Source organism: Anser brachyrhynchus (assembly GCF_964034855.1).
Source record: "Anser brachyrhynchus genome assembly, chromosome: 2".
Taxonomy (NCBI): Eukaryota; Metazoa; Chordata; class Aves; order Anseriformes; family Anatidae; genus Anser; species Anser brachyrhynchus.
The window spans coordinates 85,457,642-85,477,684 of NC_137695.1; the positions used below are offsets into that span (position 1 = coordinate 85,457,642).

At 41.0% G+C, this 20,043-nt stretch overlaps 1 protein-coding gene across 3 annotated transcripts in view; it reads right to left on the minus strand.

Moving 5' to 3' along the window:
- Positions 1-7,716, minus strand: part of MARCHF6 (membrane associated ring-CH-type finger 6) — a 49,000-nt gene extending 41,284 nt beyond the window's left edge. Inside the window, exons 1-3 of one of the 3 annotated variants that reach the window (XM_080583557.1) lie at positions 7,554-7,716; positions 3,647-3,743; positions 2,722-2,795 (exon numbers count right to left, since the gene is read on the minus strand). In XM_080583557.1, the coding sequence (XP_080439683.1) occupies positions 2,722-2,795; positions 3,647-3,743; positions 7,554-7,572 (190 nt within the window). In that variant the 5' untranslated portion in view covers positions 7,573-7,716. Of the gene's footprint in view, positions 1-2,721; positions 2,796-3,646; positions 3,747-4,431; positions 4,460-7,553 lie in introns of those variants that run through there. The other 2 variants (XM_080583556.1, XM_080583558.1) reach the window with 2 other exon arrangements.
- Between the last annotated feature and the right edge of the window lie 12,327 nt (positions 7,717-20,043).

Below are 20,043 nucleotides of genomic sequence, written 5' to 3' on the forward strand. Positions count from 1 at the left end.
GGCCCTGGCACAGGCTGCCCAGAGAAGCTGTGGATGCCCCATCCCTGGAGATGTTCAAGGCCAGGCTGGATGGGGCTTTGGGCAGCCTGGTCTGGTGGGAGGTGTCCCTGCCCATGGCAGGGGGTTGGAACTGGGTGATCTTTAAGGTCCCTGCCAACCCAAACCATTCTGGGATTCTCACATATGAACAAAGGCGGGAAGCAAGAAAGAGAAAGAACAGTAACAAATTAGGATTACAACAATAACAAAAAACAAACTCCAAGTGTATGCAAACCTTGAATTAGTAACTTTCCATGCATAAATCAAAAGCTTATTTCAGATTATGATTTATAAACTGAAGAACATCTTCCCCACATAGCTTCCTTCCATTTTGCAGCATTCGTATTTACTAAGCTTGCAGTGTCACATCCACCATTTATCAGCAATGCAGCTGTGTAGAAAGCAAAGGGATCAACCCATCCAGATCTGTAGCCAAGTATCAGACTAGTCTACCTCTGTATTTGTATTTCTGAAGATATTTATGTTAATGTTACGTTCTACAGAAAAGAAACTGTCTCCTCATGGGAAATAGAGCTTCACTTTTCATGGATCGGTGCATATGAATATTTAGTGTGACATCAAGAGAAGTGCATCCCAGCACATCACAAAGAAGAAATTATGTATGCGGGGAGGAAAAGAATATAGAATAGCTGCTTTTCAAAATCTCAGGAAGAAAACGTACAAGTTAAAAATGAACAAACTCCTTGGCATCATTCAAAAATAATACAACTCTTAAAAAAAGATAGCTTCGGACAAACTCATAATTTGAAGAACAAAAAATGAATGAATTTTAAAATATATAAACTTTAGCTTCAAAGTGTGCGTTTGAAAATCAGGCCATTTGCCTACATGGCCAAACACTTTAGAGAATGACGCTATTATTCAAAAGAAAAATCAGTTCTTTGTGCCCCTTCCAAGATGCAGGCTAAACCTCCTACTCTCTTCTTCCTTCCTTATGAAGGTTAACAAACCCAGCAGTCCAGGTGCTAAAGAAGTCCCAAGATGTTACAGAATGTAAAGATAGTGAAGGACTTAAAGAATATGCACACCGGGAATATTTTATGAATACCCCACACACTCTCTTATATAGCAAAGGGTCATTTTTGCCAGAATGACAGCAACAGCCTCAATAAGCAAATCAAGCTAAAATAAAAGAGGAGTTGCTGGTATTACTGCACAATTAAATTTCCTCAACTTAGTGCCTGCCAGCTGAAGCACGGATACTGATTACACGTGTTCATTCCACCACATGCCACGGTGAATTAACTGCTAAGTGTTTTAAACCTGGCACAGTTATAGGCCAGATCCATCTGCATTTTGGATGACAGGCGTAAACATCAACCACAACTCCAATTCCATCTCTGCCTTGCCGTTCTCCCTCCAGAATCTGTGACTATTTCCCAGATCCCACAAGCAGATCCAGTTTCCAAACTGCACATCCAGACTATCCTCCAAATGCAGAGGGATAAGAGAGACTAAGGAAAGTGTAATTGCATTAATTTTATGTGCGAGGGAAATGATGGAACAAGACATGCTGTGTAGAGGAGCAGAGAAATCTGTGCTAGGTACCTGACATGTGCTACCACTGTGTGCAGTCTGGTAGGAAAAAAAAAATTTTTTTGTTTTTGGTAATTTGTGCAATGTGGGATGCCAAGAAGTAAACGTTACCCACTGAGGGTGCTAAGTCTGGGGAGCAACCAGTGCGTGACACAGGAAGATAAATAAACCCTTGCTATAGGCTGAATGACGAGGATCTTTTTAACTGGGACCAGCCGCACTGAAAGGGAGCTTTTATTTTGATTGTACCAAATGCCTAAAATACTCAAACCTCAACATCTTTCCCAGCTCAAGACTGCTTTTACAGTGCAGATACTGGTCAGTCAAAAAAAAAATAATTATACATCTGCACTGTGAAGAGCCAAGTTCAGCAGTTATAAAGAATAAAATGGCACAAATGAGCTTGATGAGAAAAATATGTAGCATACGCAAAAATCACTTTACCTGTTCAACAGTTAATAAGTTGGCAATACCAAATAATGAGCCTAGCCTGTCACAAGGCTAAAAGGCCCTGCTGAGTTCTACTATTGTTGGTCAAAATATAATTAAGAATCCTATTGGGAACTATTTAGAGATGTAGTCATTTTGATGACTAACGTATTCAGCTGAATCTAACATAACAGGTGATGTAACACTGGGTAAATACTGCACCTTGAGTGCAATGCAAGTGGAGTAATTATTGTTTACATTATCTGTCAAAACCATTTGAAGTGAAACTGACAGAAGTCATGAAGCAGTATTCCAGGCAGACAGTTCAAAGGTAACTGAAAGCTGTGTTTCAAATCGGAATTTTGCTGTGATTTCACCTCAATATTCAGAGGTCCAAACACTCAAATTTATCAATAAAGCTGAAAACACACCATACACTGTAATGCTGACTACAGAAGAATGGGACTGAGGCAGTCAGGAAAGGTACGAAAAAAAGACTTCTATTATGGCTCACATAACATTATGAAAGCACCATATTACTTAAACAGTCTGCAATAATAAGAGCTGCAATTCAAACAAGAATTCAGAAATTAAACAATTACTTTGGATCTAGCATGCTGAATGAAAAGACTTCACAAATACTAAGAGAAAAAGAAATGAAGTTCCGAAAAAACAGAACCAGTCAAACATACTTACTTGGTGTGAAAGCAAATCTGTGCTTACATAATTCACAGTACTCTTTTCTGCTGTGTTTAAGCCACTGAACTAAGCTGCAACAAAAAGTGATCCCATTAATACATGCTATTGCATCTCTTCGCTTTCCCCTCCATTACAAAACCCACACCAATTCTCTACTTTCAAACATAAAGAATATTGGTATTATCAAGGAGGACTTAAACTAGCATGGTTATTAAGTCCATTTAGGCCACAGAAGTTTCAAAAGTGAAAAAGATGAGCTGACTATGAGAAACAATGACATGTCTTCAATTACATAACTTACACAAAGAACTTACATTGTCAGTAATGTATGTCATTGAAAAGGCTGACAACTCAGAGCATGTATCCTCACACGGACACCAATCCTTAAATATTTCAAGATATGACACACATACACATGATGAAGATTTTACACCACTGTATTTGTGAAAGAATGACTAGTAAAATACAATCAAAAAGAGAGTGTGCATATACGTGTGTGTTATAGACCAGAATTAGTTTTTATTTTAGCATTTCCCTAACTGAACGTATACCTCAAAATTTTGTTCATTTTATTTTTTGGTATGAGGTCAGGTATTCTTTTTCATTCAGAATTATAAGCAGATAGAAAAAAAACAGCATACTGATTTGCCTGCTTTTAGTTTTCTGCGGGTGTGTGAGCACAACTGTAGTCTGAAACACATGTAACTATTAGTACTTCCTTTTTGCATACAATTACTAAATTCTTTGTGAACTATAGTGAACCATCATGTTAAAAAACAAAAACACCACACTTTAATATGCTTTTTCTCCGAAAATTGGCTTTTCTTACTAGTTAACATGAAGGCTTAGGAAGTACCGTTTTTAGAAATATGTTAATACATTTCATTAAAAAAATGAGCAAACAAAAAAAGACAGAACTTACCATTCCTGATGAATAAATTTAATACTGCCAGTACACACACATGGATGATACAGGGGTTTCTCAGGTGTTCCTTCAGACCGACAGACTCTGCATATATCTGCTGAGCAGGACATAAAGCTTATTATTCTTCTGCTTAAAGAACTCACATTTACATAACAAATTATACACTACAGAAACGTTGCCATGTAGCAAGATGAAGCCAAAGTAACTTAAAGTGAAAAAGGCTGGAAGATAGATTTCATCTGGTAGAAGACATGAAGACTCAGAGACCACCAGAAAAAAAAAAAAAACACACACAGAACACACACAACAGGAACATAAGCTCCCTGATCATTTCATTAAAACAAAACAAAACAAACAAAAACATGTAATAAGGCAGTGTGTTTTTAAGATTTCTAGCATATACACACCAATATGTAGGTATGTAGGGGTACTCTGCATAAAAACAGAAATTAATAATAAAACATCTGAAACAACGTCTAGACTGGTAAGGATAATCCCCCTGCAAGCGGCTATAAACTTCAAAATGGAATAATTCCATCTGAGTTTTGAACAAGTTAAACAGAGGCTGAGCAGAAGAGATTTACCAATGACTAACAATTACTTAAGACATTTACCACTATTGAACCTCTTTGATGAAAGAGAAAGAAAACCAAACATAATGAACGTGAATAGCTATTTTGTAAGTTTGTTACTTAAGTTGAGTAAGGCCACCACAAGCACATTCAGCACCACATTGGTGCTGCTACAAGCAGGCACAAGGAGTACTTCCACCAGAGCCATACCAAGCAACGTCATGCTGCTGCAAACACCACGAGCCCCCAGTTTCCCCCAAGAAGCGAAGGATTCCTTTTTCTCGCAGAGAGTGCTTCCAGGTGACTGCCCACGGCAGCTCTCTCCAGCTTACGGCCAGGGTAGAACCTCTAGCTGCTGCAGACCCACCTTCCTCCAGCACTCTTTAACAGGGCTACTTCCCCATGGCAGGTTGACAACTCACAGGTTGAGCAGCCTTGTAAAGGGTCAGGCCAGCACTAGGGCCAGCACCCTACACACGACGGGGCAGATGGAAAACGTGAGAACCAGCAGCTACACTGGTTTAAACTGGCGTGAAATTGGTGCCTTAAGGATGCTCTTTGACAGCACAGAAAGCAATTTAAAGCATATTGCCTGACAGACCCCCAGAGCTCTCTGAACCCACCCATTAATGGTCCATTGGCTTTCTCAGCAGAAACTGCTGGGAAGAACAGAGCTTTCTTTACTGAAAATAGATGAATTCTTTATTAGGGAAAGGATTTCCTTCTTCTGTTAGCTTACTAAAGTAAGTTAAGACTATATTTTAGGTTTTCAAAGGATACGAGAACTTCTAGATATTCCCACTTGTTTTATAAATCCAAATAAGCACAAAAGTAACAATCTGGACTGTTAAGCAACACAACTTCAAATCAACAAACCCTGCTGAGGGTCAATGTGTAAAACTACACCTTACAACCCCCGTACTGTCACTTTCAGAGAAATTTCCAGTGTGTAACAGACGCTGTTTTTCTACTTGCACACACACTTGGCATCCTGTTAGTCATGTGTGCGTTCAGGAAATAATGATCTTGGGTAATACACTTCTTTTTTGAAAACATTTCTCTGCCCATCACATTTCTCTAATGAAATGCTCACCACTGTAATACCCAAAACTGAAGATCAGGCTATTTAGCAAAAAAATGATTTAGCTAGAAGGAACAAGGGGTACCTGTTATCAGCAGACACTGCTATCTGGTGCTGTCAGGCGCTACAGAGGATCATCTACCACATCAAGCCCAAAGCAAAGAAGCTGCCCTTTAGGTCTGCCCATTACTATCCTCAACTGCCTCTTTTTTCTGAACTCTTACCATCCACTTAGTTTTCTACTAACTCTACAATACAGCTCAGTCAACCATCAATCCTACCAGAAACCCAAGGGCCATCATCAATGGACCAATATAATCATTAACAGGTTACCAACAGTTACATAAAGTCCACTGGAAACATACAGCAGAAGTTGGGGCTCTGCCACACAATAAAGAGCCTGACTTTCCTTTTCCTTAAGTCACAAAGTCTTTTCGGCTGCTAGTGTTTAAAGCTTTCTAATCTTGGGAAGTCTCTCTGGTGTTTTGGCAAGTGCTATGAAATTCTAATAGTGGGAAATGAAGTTTGAAACTCCAGCAGAAGTCACCATGTTCTAGCAGTATTTATGGACAGTGAGTGTGAAGCCTATGTACTTTCTATACTACTATTTTTGAGCTTTTAAGGGTAACACTGACAAGAGTATAATATAAAACTTAAGGTGTTATATACAGTAATAATAAGTGCATATACTAAATATATTAAAAAAAAAAAAAAAGAGAAGTCTAAACTCCAAGTGCAGGGCACAGCACTAAGGTTTGATTAATGAAGACAATGCCCTAAAATGTAACTAACAACCCCGCTCTGTTCTCTCTTCCTGGTCTCACCGCCGGTCACCAGATTATGTCCTGTAGAAGTATGTGCGATCAAAGGCTACCACATTTAACAGCCTGTTACAAATAATCAACTACCTTTTTTGGCTTAAGTCCACCGAGACACATTTACAAACTACTGGAACGGTGGGAACTCAACTCGTCCTTTCTGAGAATCCACTTCACAGTTTGCTACAAACCAAGTTTTCTGGATGACTAGATGCCAAATACACAAAATCTCGACAGTCACTTTGTTAATTTAATCAGTTCATATAACTGTGGGGCTACAGAGGCTCAAGAGTTGCAGCAGTGTTAGAAGTTGTTAGATTTTAAGCACACAAATATTTTGATAAATCACCCTTTTCCACAAGTACTAAGTTTGTCTACAGCGTGACCCAATGGACATTCTGCAAAGGCATTGACCTACTTCATCCACTGTGTTTTCCCAGCTGTTTACCTTTCAATTCTCTCAAGTTGGAAAACCAAGCGACACTAAGTAAAAAGCTACATTGAAAATGGTGCCTCATCAACTGAAACCAAGACGCTAATTTTTCCCGTGGAACTGTCCGGCCACCACAACGCGTATTTGTAGTTATTGCTTGAGATGGCAAGCAGAGCTCACGCGCTGCTAAGAAGCATAGCGCAGATCCTTTATTTGTTTTGGTTTATTATGAAAGTTCTGCACTGCCAGCTCCAACCGCACAGTTCCTCAACATCAGCTGGGCTGAAGGAACGTAACAATTGATTTCAAGTCAAGCAATGCCCCCAAAACGGGAACTATGCATTAAAAACACGTCACTGCAATCTATTTGACAACTTTTTCAGCGTGACGTACTCATCTCTTGTAAAAGAGAGAGGGAACCACCTGGGATCCTGCATCGCTTTATATTTTGGGTTTTCCGAGCAGGTTTTTGAGCAGTTAACTAGCTAACAGCTGCGTTAAGCTTGGCAGAAACGAGTAACAAAATAATAAAGGCACGGCAGCGAGGGGCTGCTGACAGGATTCCGACCGGGGCAGTAACTCACACACCCGCCAAGCTGCGGGGCCAGCTCCGGCGGGGCCCGGCGCATGTTTCGGGTCATCCCGTGCCCCGAGGCCCCTCACGGCCCCGGTGCCGAGCCGTGCCGAGCCGAGCCGCTCCCGCAGCGCCCCCCGGCCCCGCACCGGCGGCGGATACAGTTACAGTTACATAAGGGCAGCACGCCGCTCCCCCCCCCCCCGCCCGCCGCCATTTCGCGTCGCGCCCCCCGCAGCCACCGGGCACGGGCACGGAGCGGGGTGGGGGGGGGGAGGGAGCCCCGTCAGCACCCCCCCGCTCGCTGCCGGTCCCGCGGCCGGGCCGCCTGCCCTCCTCCCGATCCCCTTCACCCCCTTGGCTGTGCCCGGCTGGCGGTGTGGGCGGCGGGGAGCGCTGCGGAGAAGGCGGCGGGGATCGCGGTACCTTCCTCGGCGGTCTCCATCTTGCGCGGCTGACGCAGCGCCGGCCGGCCGGGTGGCGTGACCCGCGGCGGGCGGGGCGCCGTAGTGAGGCGGCGCGGGTAGAGCGCCGCGCTGAGCCGGGCCGTGCCGCCTAGGCGGGCTGGAGGACTCGAGGGCGGAAGGCCTGCGCCGCTCCCGGAGTGCCAAGTTGCACAAAAATTCAGAACAAGTCCCCCAAATTCAGGGGAATGTGACGGAGCGGGGTGGCTCTCCGGTAGTGAATAATTAAAGCACTTCAATATAACACACGTGTCCAATTTAGGTCTTCCTTCTGTCCTCCCTCTGGGAAAGGCAGGGGGAAAAACTCCCACTCAAAACTGAAAATCACTTTATTTTAAAAGCTTATTTTCATCCTCTCCTACTTATAACTGAAAATCAGGTTATTTTAAAAGCTCATTTTCATCCCAACAACTCATCCTGGCATGTTAAAAAAGCGCCACTTTGGTACCGTAGAAACAACAGCATATTCAAATTGTCTGTACAGGAACACTTGATGAAAAAAACACAGAAAACCAAACCAAAACCAAACACAAACCAAACCACACCAAGACACAGGGCAGTCCAGTTTCCACCTTCACTTGTGATTCCAACTGTATGGCTTCCAAACGTGCAACCTTTGTTGTTACTCACTTGCAATAAATACAAATTAAATGTCATTTACAAGTCCCTGAATTACCATTCACATTTAAAGACCATGGCAAAATATGTGTGTGTAATTCTCCATAATTAACACATGTAATTCTCCATAATTAATGTACATAGTTCTCCCAGTTTCAGTCTTCTAAGGTAGAGAGTTTTAAAATCAGATAAAAACTTTTGAAATGAGTAGCTAGCTACATGGTGCCAGGGAAGAATTTCATTCCTGTCTTTATCTATCTATTCAGCCTTTTAAACTACTTAGCATCACATTTATACCATCTGCTCAGCAGTTGGAAAGAATTAATCCCCCAAATTTGTTCTTACCATGTGGTTCAGTATGGGCTACAAAATAGTTTACTGGTAAACATGAGTTGAAGGCAGCCCATTATAATTTAAACAGAAGAAAAATAAGTATTTTATTGTAAATTAAACTAAATCTCTCTGAACCTTCTGTGTGTTTTTGATGAACATATTATTAATATGTGTCTATCCGGTAATATGTTGCCTGTTCTTCACCTGAGAAATACATACAGGTTACCTAATTTTTAATTTTTCATACAGAGGGGGATGTTAGGAGACTGTTATTTGTTTTTTAGTGTCATCAAGGTCAAGAATTAGTGTCAACAGGCTCTGAACAAACATACTGAAAAAAAATAAAATATCTGCTTCAAATAAGTTATAATCTGAGTAACAGAGGAAATGGGGAAATTTTATAGGTGGAAACCTAAGATAGTGATAGTTGTAATCCTGAATCACAGAAGGTCATGGCAAAAGGAAAGACATATTTAGAATGAGTGGGAGGAGTGGAAAAAGAATTATTTTGAACATGGTCCTATTTTGGCAAAGCACTTATGTTTTGTGACATTTAAATGCTTAGAAAATATATTGTCTATTTTCAAATGCTCTCTGAAGAAAATACAAAATGAAAATTGAAAAATTGAAACCACACAGCATTTGTACTATAACATTTCCATCTTTTCTCCAATTTTAAAATAACTTCATGGAAATGATTCCCTTACGTTTTTAGAGTTGTTTTGAAAGTCTGCAGTATTGAAAAAGCCAAACAGCAAAAGCTAATGCTTTTCAGTTTGCTTCAGCTGAACATTTCAAAACCCATTTATTTTCTTAATCAGCTTTAAAAAAAAAATTGAAATCTTGTCCACTATTTCTATTTTAAATCACAGCTCCAGTCACTGAAGGTTCTCATTTGGAGGTGGCAGCAGCTTAACTTCCAGTGTGCTGTCCTAGTTCTTTTCCACAGGTGTCCACCCAACTCACCACAAAAATGGCTCAGTGTGATATAAACAGCAAGTTACAAAAATGTGGAAAACATGATGGATTATTTTAAAGAAAACCGAGTGGATTCTAGTCTATCTTAATAGATCAGGCAGCATCTGAGGTGAATAGGTATCTTGTTCCTGAGCACCTTACCAACCACCATGAGGGAGATCTAGAAAGAGTCCCCATGGCAGGGGAGAAGCTGTTAAGTTAAAAGTAGAGCAACCACTCTGATATACAGCATAAAGTACGTCCTACAGAAAGTTGCCATGACAAAATCAGAGAGTAAAAAGTTCTGTGAACTACTAAGACACTTGGTAAAAATAATTGCCACCACAGATCTTCCTGGTACACTGCAGAGTCTTTTGAAGGACACATGTCCTGATGACTGGCCATTTGGCCACAATAACTCATAAAACTGCATCTACTAAGCAGGTATCTGCTGTGCCAGAGGATTCCTGACAGGGAAATGGAGAGAAGTAGTCTTACATGTACCGCACATGCAATAGCGTTTACTGCTACGTCAGGAGGATTGCTCAGGTTGTTGGATTAGCGTTTGAAGCTGGTTCTGAAGCCTCTGTATGGACCAATTTGCTTCCCTTCAGCTGGTGCTTGCTTCATGCTGAACCCAGGCTATAAGTAGTAGCTACCTGAGGTAGCAAACTTCCTGCATGAAAATGTGACTTTAGTTTCATGTTTTGCATATATTCTATAAAATGCATAACAGAAATGCACCCAACATAAATTTAGGGATGAACATACTGGCCTAGCACCATCAGACACAGCTGTGATATAGGCTCCAGATCTGCTTATTTAAGAAAATATTTCCGAGGGGACACTTGGCTGTGAGGTTTGTTTTATGGATTATAAAAAATAAAACCAAGAAAGAAATGATGCTAACTACTGTTTTCAGTGAGAGATGATGATTTTCTAGGGTGTAAAAAAACTGACCTAAAATGATGTTACAGGGTAAATCTCTGTTGAACAGATCTGACTGAGAGAAAACTCAAGGCTGTTCATCTATGTCTGGGTTTCAAGGAGCTAGATAATACTTGGATGACTGACAGATATCCATTTCCACGTATTAAAGAGGTATTCGCAGAACTTGATTCTTCTGAAAATGTGCAGAATGCACATCACCAAATTGCGTAGCTGAAGTGCAGAAGAGATCTTTTCACATGTATTTGTTACAGTGGATTTCCTGTGTAAAACAGGCCCTATCAACTTGATTGGGACCTCACTGTCGTGCCTAGTGTGGAGCCAATGGCTATTATTAACCTACCTAGGATTCAGGGTTCTGCGGGTGTTGTTGTTCTGCAAAGGACTCTCAACTTCAAAAAATCGCCTGCATTTGTCTTCCAGAATATCCCTTTCTTATCAACAGGAGTATCATTTAAGGCATATGCTTCTATACCTTACACACTCACATCAGTCTTACGTGAACCTTTTAGATAGTTCGATATGTGTGTCATTAGATTAGAACAATGATTTTTATTTTTTATTTTTGTATACTTCTCCTTGTTCCCCTTGATAATAGGGGTGTTGTGTAAAATGTGTTACGTGTCAAGTGATTGCTTAAAAGTCCTTCTGAGGATGTTGGTTGTTCTATCTTTAAAAATCTGTGAAGATATCATTACAGATGATATCAGGTAGGGTTTATCCTCAGAATTTAGCAGGAGCAATCTTATTTTGGCAGAGACCTCTTTCTTGACCATCTGGTGTGGATATTTTCGGAGGTTAGGCCTACCAGCCAACTTAAATTAAAGTTAAAACCACATTTAAAGCTGTGAATGTTGCCAAAACAAGAATGTGTCTTATGGAGAACGACCTTCATTCTACCCACATAGTCACTATAGATAGTTTTTACAAAGACACCTGTGTTACTGCCTCTGCTTCTCCTGCACTGAGTAGGAGGGAAATATGGAAGGGCTTAGATTTCTAATGACTTGTCATTACTTTTTCTTAAACATATGTAGCAACAAGAAACAGGGTGAGGGTTGTCTTGGCCAGGGAAAAGTGAACTGTAGTCCAAAGGTCAGAGTTATTACAGGGTGATCAGTCAATGACCTCTGTTTTATGAGGTCATCTGATTTCTGTATCTTTCCTTTCACTGTAGTTTCCACACTGAGAATTTGGACATAATAGCTAGCTTTGGTTTCTTTCCTTAAGGCAATAACACATTTATTGTGTATATTGCCTTTCCTGTAGGATTGGCAAACATAGTGAAGAAACCTCTTAATGTTTTTGATGTCTAAACAGGAGAACAAAGTGCTTGTCTCAGTGAGGTAGATTTTCAGTTGGATGACTGATATGGAAAATCAAACATTCAAAACTAAATTTTCTTGGCTCTTTGTGGATCAGTCAAATATTTTGATTTACGAGTTTTTGAATGCAGTCATGATGTAGATGGGCCTCTGCCAGGACCTCAGCCTAAAGGAGGAGTCATCTCACAAAGATGCTGATACACACAGAAATGGCAGTGCTTGGTATTTCTTTCTCACAGACTTGTCCTCAGATGATCTGACGAATTGAGAAGTTCAGCCCAGCATCCTTGTTCAGCTCCTGAGAACAAGCCTATTTGGAAACTATCCTTTTCAAAACAGGAAAGCTCCCTACTTTAGTGTCTAGTTTATCCCTACATTAAAAGTAGGAGTCTTTTGAAAGCCTGTATTTTTCTGTTTCATTATTACGTGAGGCCTGAGTACACAAACTGCTGTCAGAAACCTGTACAAGATTTTTCTAGTTGATATTCTTATATTCAGGGTGGGTATGGGGTTTTCCTTCTCTTTCATGTCTTTCCTGGATCCTCAAGATTGATTCCCTTCCCTCATTATTTTCTCTATCACTGATCTTCTTCCAGGAAGAAAGAAAATATACCAGGGTCCTACAATGCAGCAGTGTGAGAACAGTCAGCAGCTATAGAGATGCAAAATATGATAGAAAGGATTACAGTGAAGAGCATGGCCAAGATGAGTGTAGAGAGTGGGGAGATGTGTGTGTACAGGGAACTGGGAGATGAGAGGCTAGGAGAGAGTCTGGAAGAAGTCCAGAATTGGTTTTAGGGGTAGGTCCTTGATGAGTAGAAAAAGGCAAGTGTCACAGACATCTTCAAGGCCAAGAAGTAGAGTTGAGGGAACTGCAGGTCAGTCAACCTAACTTCAGTCCACAGGAAGGCTATGGAAGAAATTTCCCTGCAAACCACTTCCAAGTATGTGAATGACAAGAAGTTGCTTGGGCCAGTGTGGATTTATCAAGGGTAAATCAAGTTTGACCACCCTGATTTCTTTCTGCAATGAGATAACTGGACAATTGGCTCTGAGGATGAGAGGGGAGCAGTGGAGCATGTTTGCCTTGCAATTAGGAAGGGCTTCAACATGGCCTCCAATAACATCTTTGTAGCCAGACTGGGGAGAGATGTAAAGAAGGGTGACTACAAGGTGGTTGAAAAAAAGGCTGGACTACTGGGCTGTAAGGGTTGTGACGGTGGTACAGCATTCAGCAGGCAACCAGTTGGTAGTGGTGTCTCTCAGAGATTCATTCTGAGCCACACAGCAGAGCACTGTGGGCACCAGGACAAACAGTGCCTGTGCCCAGCTATGTGAATGCCCCCTTTCTGGGTCCCAGGGGTAGCTGTGATGAGCTGTTCAGAGGGCTTGGCTTGTCTGGGATTCAAATCCAGCTCCTCGAGCTTTCTAGAAGAGCCAAGAAAGACCCTTGTCTTCCTTGGGAGCTAGACTGTCCTATGCTCTGCTTTTGTTCAGGCCCCCTGTGAGGACAGAAGAGCAAGCAGTCAGCCTGAGACAAGTGCTTACCTCGTGCCAGGAGAGCAAGATGAATGGCAAAGCCTGGGGAATGTTGTGAGGGACATCAGAAGAAAGCACGAAGCAGAAGGGTATCATGCCCTGTACGAAATGCTCTGTCCGGCCCACTTTTAATAGGTACATGAGTATCTTTGGCCATTGCTTTACTTCTGCAGGCTGAGGGTTAGGGGCATATTGGAATTTCTTCTTTTAACAGGAGGCCAGAGCCCAGGATGTTAATGGTTATGATTTCCAGAGGGATGGTCGGAGCAGCCTTGTATGCACAAGCAGTGGGAGGGAGCCAAACTGTTGCTTCGGGATGCGCAGGGCCCAGCCCACTGCAAAGCCAGCACAACACAAATGGCTCTGGAGAAGATGATAGTATGGGCATATGCTCTGCTGTTGATCTCGGCATGGCGAAAATGTGGTGAAAGCCTCATGGCTTCTGGGGCCTGCAGCCCAAGGGCAGGATGGTGGGCAGAGCCAGTGAGGTGAAGGTGCTGTGTGGGTGCCACAAGAGGGCACCTCTGTGTCAGCCCAAGGAGGTGGCTTAGGGACTTTGAGGAGAAGCTTACCAGGGAGACAGGAACCCCTCTGGGGCCCACAATGGGCCAGCCAGGCGGGGAGCCTCAGGAGTACGGTGATATGAACCAGAAAGACCTGAGGAGTCAGGGCTTCCTCCATGAGCACCTGGGCTGAGGCCTCCGCCTCTGCTCAGCTGTGGGAAGTGTCCCTTGTCACTCCGCTCTGGGTGACGTGGGGACAACCTGCCTGTAGTTTCTGTCCTTGCCCAAGGTTTCTAACCTTGATGAGGGCTCAGGTAGGAGTGAGTCACTGTCATGCCAATGCCAGATTTTCCACTTCTCAGTGGATTTCGTGTTTAAATCTAGGAAATTCCATGCAAAATGCTACCTGGTGAAGTGCTGTCTCAGCAGTGTCAAGCAGTCAAAAGTCAGGAGGAGGGCTTTCGTTGCCCATAGGCAAAGAGGCATGGGACAGAGACAGGCAAGTGCAGGCACTCCAGCACTGACACAGCAAATGCTTTCATGCCAAGAGCCTGTTGTGTGGATCTGGTCGTAATGAATGAGATCTTGTCTGGCAGCACGTCCGCACAGTCCTACTTTTCAGCATGCATGTGTGGACTGATGTGTCCTCACTAGCAGCCTTTACCTTGCCATTACAGGAGGAAATCCAAGTAGGTCAAGGGAGAAGGGATCCAGGGCTATCTATTTTGTCTGAACAATGAGGATCTCTAAATGTAGCTGAATTGGAAGTCTGTGCAGCAAAGAGAGCTTGCAATTGGCTTTCTGCTTTAGATTTTGTCACTGTAGTCAAAATATGGATTTTGATAATGTATGCTTATGTTACGTATGTTGAAGTATTTATGTTAATATATCTTCCATGATTAAAATCAGCAATGTTCTTGGACCTGCAGTATACTTTGGATTGGCTTGTAAATTTTGAATGTAAGATCAGTACTAGGTCATTCATCATGACCAAAAAAGGGTTGAATTTACTTTGTCACTGAAAGAAACAAGAAGAAAGACTTCAAAGAGATCTTTCTGGTTTTGAAAACCCATATTTATAATATGCAGAACAACAAACCATTTCCTAAAACATAACTACAGGTCAACGACTTTTCCATCTATTTTTCCATCACAGTTGCCTTGTGTACTATATTCCAGTTGCTATATTAATCTCTGTCAACTTATCAAAGGTATTTACTAATCATCTGCACTTTATTATCACATGTAATCACAGACACTCTATAAGATTCTTTGCCTACTCATTCTCACTTAATTAATATGACCATTCTTTAATGAAAGTTGGAAGCTGACACCTGCATGTCCATCCTAAACACTGTGTACTTACAAAATTGCCATATGTATTTAGTGTTATGCTCCACAGACAAATCAAACTCCTCCATGGAGCCCAGGACGTAAAGTGAGTTGGGCCTCAAGAAAGTGCAGTGCATTGTAAGATGGGGGCCAAAACCGGCTTGGCTCTTCAGAGTTTGGTTTGAGCTTGGCTTCTTCTTCAGCATCTCAGTCATGTTCTTTTTAAAACCTGGATACAAGCTGGAAAACAAAACAAATGAACAACCAAAACAACAACAACAACAACAACAACAACTTTTTTGTTTGTTTCCAAATTATCTCCGAAAAAAAAAGTATTTTTTCCTCTTTTTAAATTCACATTTAATTTAAATGGAGAGGCATTTAGTACAAGAGAAAAGAAAGGTATGGTTGTGGTGAGGAGATTAGAATTGTTGGCTTTCATTTGCTTTTGGCAGATCACAAAAAGAAGAGTTCCTCAAAAAGATACCCTATCTAAAGAATATGAAAAATTCCTAACAGCCTTTGAAGCATGCAGATTCTCTGGGAGGTTTCCAGGAGTAAGCAGCATGACTGCCAATAGTTCAGCTGACTAGAAAATGAACATAAACACATCAAAAATTACTCTGAACTGTACCCAGGTGAAATGTGCAGAATCTAGTTTGCATTTAGGGAAATCATTTTTTTTCCCAGACTTCACAAAACCTTTTTACCCCATCAAAGCAGAAAACTTAAAACAGGCTTTTTAACAAACGTATTATAAGAGTATCTTGTGTGCTAATGAAGAGTCTTAATTACAAATGCCAAGGCAGGATGCTTGTTTAATTTCTGACTTTCTATTTGCATAATTGAGAAGTTCACTGAGGAATGTGCAATTTCATTGCTGTTCTTCTGAGTCATGCCATGCTTACTGTTTGCTCTCAGCTCACATAATTTGTAGTTGTGCCTGGGAGTTTGTTTAGGTCTCAAAGCTCCTAAGTTTAAAAATACTGGCATTTATGTCTTTTCTTAGAAGAAAGAACTTGTTGTGATTTTCACATAATATATAAACTATATGTTGTTGTTGTTGTTGTTGTTGTTGTTGTTGTTTTTAATGCTGAGGAGTAGAAATGAGCTGGCTATAATCTTTTTTTTAGGATAAATGTATATTGTCATAAGAATCCACATGACCAAAATCAGTTTTGATCCCACTTTTGAAGAAATTTTCAGGGAAGAGATCAGCACCAGACACTGATTTCTGCTTAAAACCAGAGAGGGAGTGTTGGAATAGCTAATAGTATACGTACATCGGACTGGAACAAAAGGAATGAGGCTTGTGGTTCCCACTCACATGAATATATATAAAAATGTATATATACATATATATATGTATATGTATAGGGAAGATATCTCGGAGAAGATAGAGGGTAACAAATAGCCGTGTGGGTATGGCAGTCCACACGTGAATGAACATAGAAGAAAGAGTAGCTTACACAAGAATCTCTGACCTAGTATATTTATGTAAATCTTCAGGGCCAGATTGTGAGCGTATGTCTTATATAGAAAGTCCTGGGTCCTTTTTTCAGAATGGTTCTACACAAGACTTCCTCCCACAAAGTTATTCCCATCTCCTTTATATCCAAGTTTCATTTCTTGAATGGACATTCAGGAAAATACTATCTCATTAATGTTAATCTGTTTCTCTCTCATGAGAGAGAGTACATGATCCAGAGATACACAAGGAATTCCTTCTGGGGAGAAGATGGCTAATTTCCCTTTTTTCCCCTCCCCCGGAGGGGAAACTAGCCCGGAGATCATCCACACCCTGGAGAACTCATTCATTGTTTATATCCAGGCTGGTGGGAAGGTTTGCACCAGCATGAGAAGAAAGCCACTGTGGTCTGTGGCAAGCTGTGATTTCACTCAAAAACATGTATCTCAGCTCCCCAGGCAAGCCTCCAAGCAAGCCAAGAGATCAGGGGAAGCTAATACGTTGTGATGCATACTGTTGGTCTCTTTGAAGACAAGCAGGTGACTGGAAATTTGATGCCAGCTTGGTGGGGATGGGTTTCAGGTTGGTTATTTTTTTTTCTCCCTACTGAACCAGGAGAACAGGCTGTAATGAACAGACGAGCTTGGCCTGATGTCTGAGCTGCAGCACAAGACCAGGCTCTGGAAGGGGCCTGATGTATTGTAGCTGCTCTGTCAGGTACAGGCAAGCCACTGTGGGAAGAAAAGGAAAATCAAAAGGCCTGAGACAGGAATCTTGCAAAGGATTAAGGTGGACCTAAGCATTTTGCTTCTCAGCTTTTTGAAATCTTTTTATAGGTCTATGAGGCACCTGAGGTCCTTTTGTTTCAGTCCTTTTTGCCGACGTGTGGTGGCATAAAGCATGCAGTGGGCTAGCTCCTCCACTGCCTGGGACCTTTCTTCTGAGACCTTCCATTCAGTATTTACTTCAGCATATGCTAAGGGACTTTAAGAAATTTATTATGTTGAACTTGCACAGACTGTCAAACAGGTCCACTCCCAGCACAAACTCAACAATTTACAGGCCTGCACTGAAATGTAATTTTTTAATACTAGTCCAAAGTTCATTATTTTGCTTAAAAGGAAAAAAAGTAAGAATAGGTGCTCTCTGCAAATGTATTTATTAAAGTACCTTGGTTACTCTGAATTGATTTATGTATGGTAATTAGCTTGTAATGTAATTAGAAGGCCTCATACTTGCTTTCCTTTAACTTGCTGCTTTGATGGTGCATATGGGCGTCTATATTGCTGTGTGGGATACAGTCCAAAGCTGTATGGATTCTGGCCAAGATTACTAATGTGGAGACAAGTTTGGAAAACAGAAGTTTAACGACAAGCAGACACGAGAAGAAGTTTTTTTTTTCCTGTCATTCTGTTTTAATTTTGGAGTTTAAAACACTGATTTAGTATAGTAGTGTTTTTTTTTTTTTATTTTATTTTTTCCCAGAATTTATTGCTACCAGTGATGGTAGTGAACATTTCCCCTTTTTTGAGTTAGGAAAAAAACTCTGAATCTCTGAATGTTCATCTAGAAGAAAGATAGTTTATGGGGGGTCATATGTAAGCAGAAATTTTGGGAACTTCTACGTTTCAAAAAGGATCTGGAAAATCTCTCTCAATCCAGTCAAACTGTTCAAGTGCACAATGGGAGTTTACAGAGAAACCAGATTTCTACTCATGATAGTTCCCTCTTCTGAAAAGTGCAGTAAAATCTACTGGCACAAGGTGCAGCTTTTAATCCAAGGCACTTTGTTTATATTGAAGACCAAAATTGTGTTTGTATCTCAGTGCAAACACAGCCACAATTACAGGCAAACAAAACGACCCCCTTCCAGCTGATTAACCCCAGAAAGTTCCTGAAATATAAAATGAACAGTAGACGAGTTTTGTTTAAGGAGAGAACTCGTACCAAGAAATTTTAAAAAGGAAAAGGAAAAGGAACAGGAAAAGGAAAAGGAAAAGGAAAAGGAAAAGGAAAAGGAAAAGGAAAAGGAAAAGGAAAAGGAAAAGGAAAAGGAAAAGGAAAAGGAAAAGGAAAAGGAAAAGGACTCATGCCCTGGACAAAACTAGACCAAATATAAGCATTTTTAAATCATCGTTTTATGGGGATGATTCTACATAAAAAATCCAGCTTCCAGTAATTAAATACGTGGCATTAATTCATCCTTGAACTTAATAGTCCTAAAGCTGGATAACTGAAAGAAAAAGAACTTTTCAGTCATTTCTGGATTCTGATTTTTTGCAGTTTTAGAGAAGAAGACAAAATGTTTGGTAAGAAAAAATAATGGACATATTCTTATGTCATGCAAAAAACAGATGTTTAGGTTTTAGAGAGGGAAATGATCCTGTAATCCATTCAATTATCCATGTAATTTTAATTCTCTTGTCTAGCTCATGTACCTATTTATAGCATTCCATGCAATAATGCTTCTGCTTCTGATCGTGGGTACCAATTTTGGAGTAATTGCTCCAAAATTTGCTATTTTTCCTATATCTTTCTATTAATATTCATTATTATTAACATTTAGAATTATGTGCCTTGTACTGAAATTCCATTAGAAGTGTTTTTTAATAAAATGATGAGCTGTTGAATAACCTAGAAACACCTGGACAGCATTAGGTAATTTTGATACACCTCCGCGCATGTCATCCTCAACATTAAATTAGTTTTCTTTTTATTGCTTTGGCAAAATTAAACTTAACACTCCACCTTTTTTTCTGTAAAGCTCACAAAATACACCCTCCGTGATCCCACAAGATCTTTCCTCAAAAGCTAAATATTCACCCCCGCCATCCCCCCTTCCCTTGCCTGCAGCTTTTGCGGGCTGAGGCTGCGAGCAGAACATCACTCATCGCAGGCACTTTGAACAGGGCTTTCACATCGTAAATATAGCGTTTGTGATGATTTCAGCTTTCTGACAACTCTGTTGCTACCAGCAGCACTCCAAATACTGCGCCAGGTGAAGGTAAACGGGGCATGTTTAAGCCTGTACATTGGTCTCTCCACTGGACTCTTTCACTTCTGCACTAGATGCCAGCAGAGTACTTGCCTTTCTGTGTTTTTATGTATCACTAGTTATCTGTGAGAGCGTATCTGTCTACTTTGCCTCAGGACAGCAGGCTTGCATGTCCTAGGATCTTGTTTCTTATGTTAACATACAGCTAAAAATGCAGCTGACAGCTGTGAGGTTTTGCTTTGGGGTTTTATTCCACACCCATTTCTGTAAAACCAGGAGGAGCATTAGTGCAAACCTTCAGGATAAAACCAAACCAAACCAAACCAAACCAAACCAAACCAAACCAAACCAAGCAGCAAAAGAAGACAAGCATTGTGTGCTTCAGGTGAAGGAGAAATTTGACTGCTCCAACCCTCAAAGATCTCTCTCTTTTT